The 1,386-nt window shown below is 42.6% G+C and overlaps 1 protein-coding gene across 1 annotated transcript in view; it reads right to left on the reverse strand.

Moving 5' to 3' along the window:
- Positions 1–353: 353 nt before the first annotated feature.
- smdt1a (single-pass membrane protein with aspartate-rich tail 1a) overlaps positions 354–1,386 on the reverse strand; it is a 2,482-nt gene continuing 1,449 nt past the window's right edge. The window contains exon 2 of the mRNA XM_079868113.1: positions 354–762. Coding sequence (XP_079724239.1) covers positions 625–762 — 138 coding nt within the window. The 3' untranslated portion in view covers positions 354–624. The remainder of the gene's footprint in view (positions 763–1,386) is intronic.

A 1,386-nucleotide genomic window follows, 5' to 3' on the forward strand; every position in this document is an offset into this window, starting at 1 on the left:
ATTATTTTACATTTGCATAGTGCGTTGTGATTGGTGCGCGTTCATATTCATGCGTTTGTGACGGCAGGTTAAAATGATCTCATTCAGATAAGTGTGTGTGTGTGTGTGTGAATGTGAAAAGAAGAGCTGTGTAATAACTAGATGTTCAGTAATTGAGAACTGAACGCACACATAACTGACGGTGTGTTAAACTCTAATAATTCAGTGTTTGACTCTCGACACACTGATGATTCCTCTGAGAAACACCACATGACTGTGACACACGGCTGTAACGTGCCGACACACCTGCAGTGCGCATGTTCCTGTGGAAACTGATACACTTTATTCTTCAGGATTCTCTGATGAAGAGAAAGTTCAAACAACAGCATTTATTAAAGCAGAATCTCATTAGCAGATCCTCGTTAGATTCGACACACTGAGTCACTCACTCGACGGATGCGCTTCACAGATGTTTGCGTGTGTGTGTATATACAGGTCCTTGTTCAGCAGAATCACTAGTTCAGCATCGCCACGTCTCGAGTGTGAACCGTTCATGAGTGTCCAGACAGACGAATGATGAGTGTGTGTGAATCACACACAGATCCTCCTCCAGTGTTGATCGGGTGAAGAAACACACACACACACTCAGTCGTCATCCTCGTCGTCCTCGGGCACGAAGATATCGTGTTCCTCCAGCAGAGCGGCGAAGCTCTTGCTGATCAGAGTCCCGACGTACAGGAACGGGGCCACCACCATCATGATGCGGACCAGGCCGAACGCCGTCTGCACACACACACACACCATTACACACTCAGCCTGTGTGCAGCCGTGTGTTCTTGTGCTGAATCATTACTCTCATGAAGGTCGAGGAAGACTCACACCATGTGACTTCCTTCATTCTACAGGTGAAATACACACACCACTAATCTACAGGTGAACTACACACACCACTAATCTACAGGTGAACTACACACACCACTAATCTACAGGTGAACTACACACACCACTAATCTACAGGTGAACTACACACACCACTAATCTACAGGTGAACTACACACACCACTAATCTACAGGTGAACTACACACACCACTAATCTACAGGTGAACTACACACACCACTAATCTACAGGTGAACTACACACACCACTAATTTATTAACTTATGTGGGAACCAGGAACGTTTATAGGAACGTGTAGGTTCCTTTTTGAACGTTTTCTCCAGGTTATTTTTAGGTTTTACTTTTATAACCGTATGTTATACTGAAATGTGTAATTTTTCATAAAGTATATTTTTATTAATTAATCTGGATTGGACCAGTAAATAAAATACGTATCATATTTTTCAGGTAAATACAATTGAATAGCTAAACATATTAAGCCAAGGTAAGTGTAGTATGCAGATCATAAA

Source organism: Squalius cephalus (assembly GCF_949319135.1).
Source record: "Squalius cephalus genome assembly, chromosome: 1".
Taxonomy (NCBI): Eukaryota; Metazoa; Chordata; class Actinopteri; order Cypriniformes; family Leuciscidae; genus Squalius; species Squalius cephalus.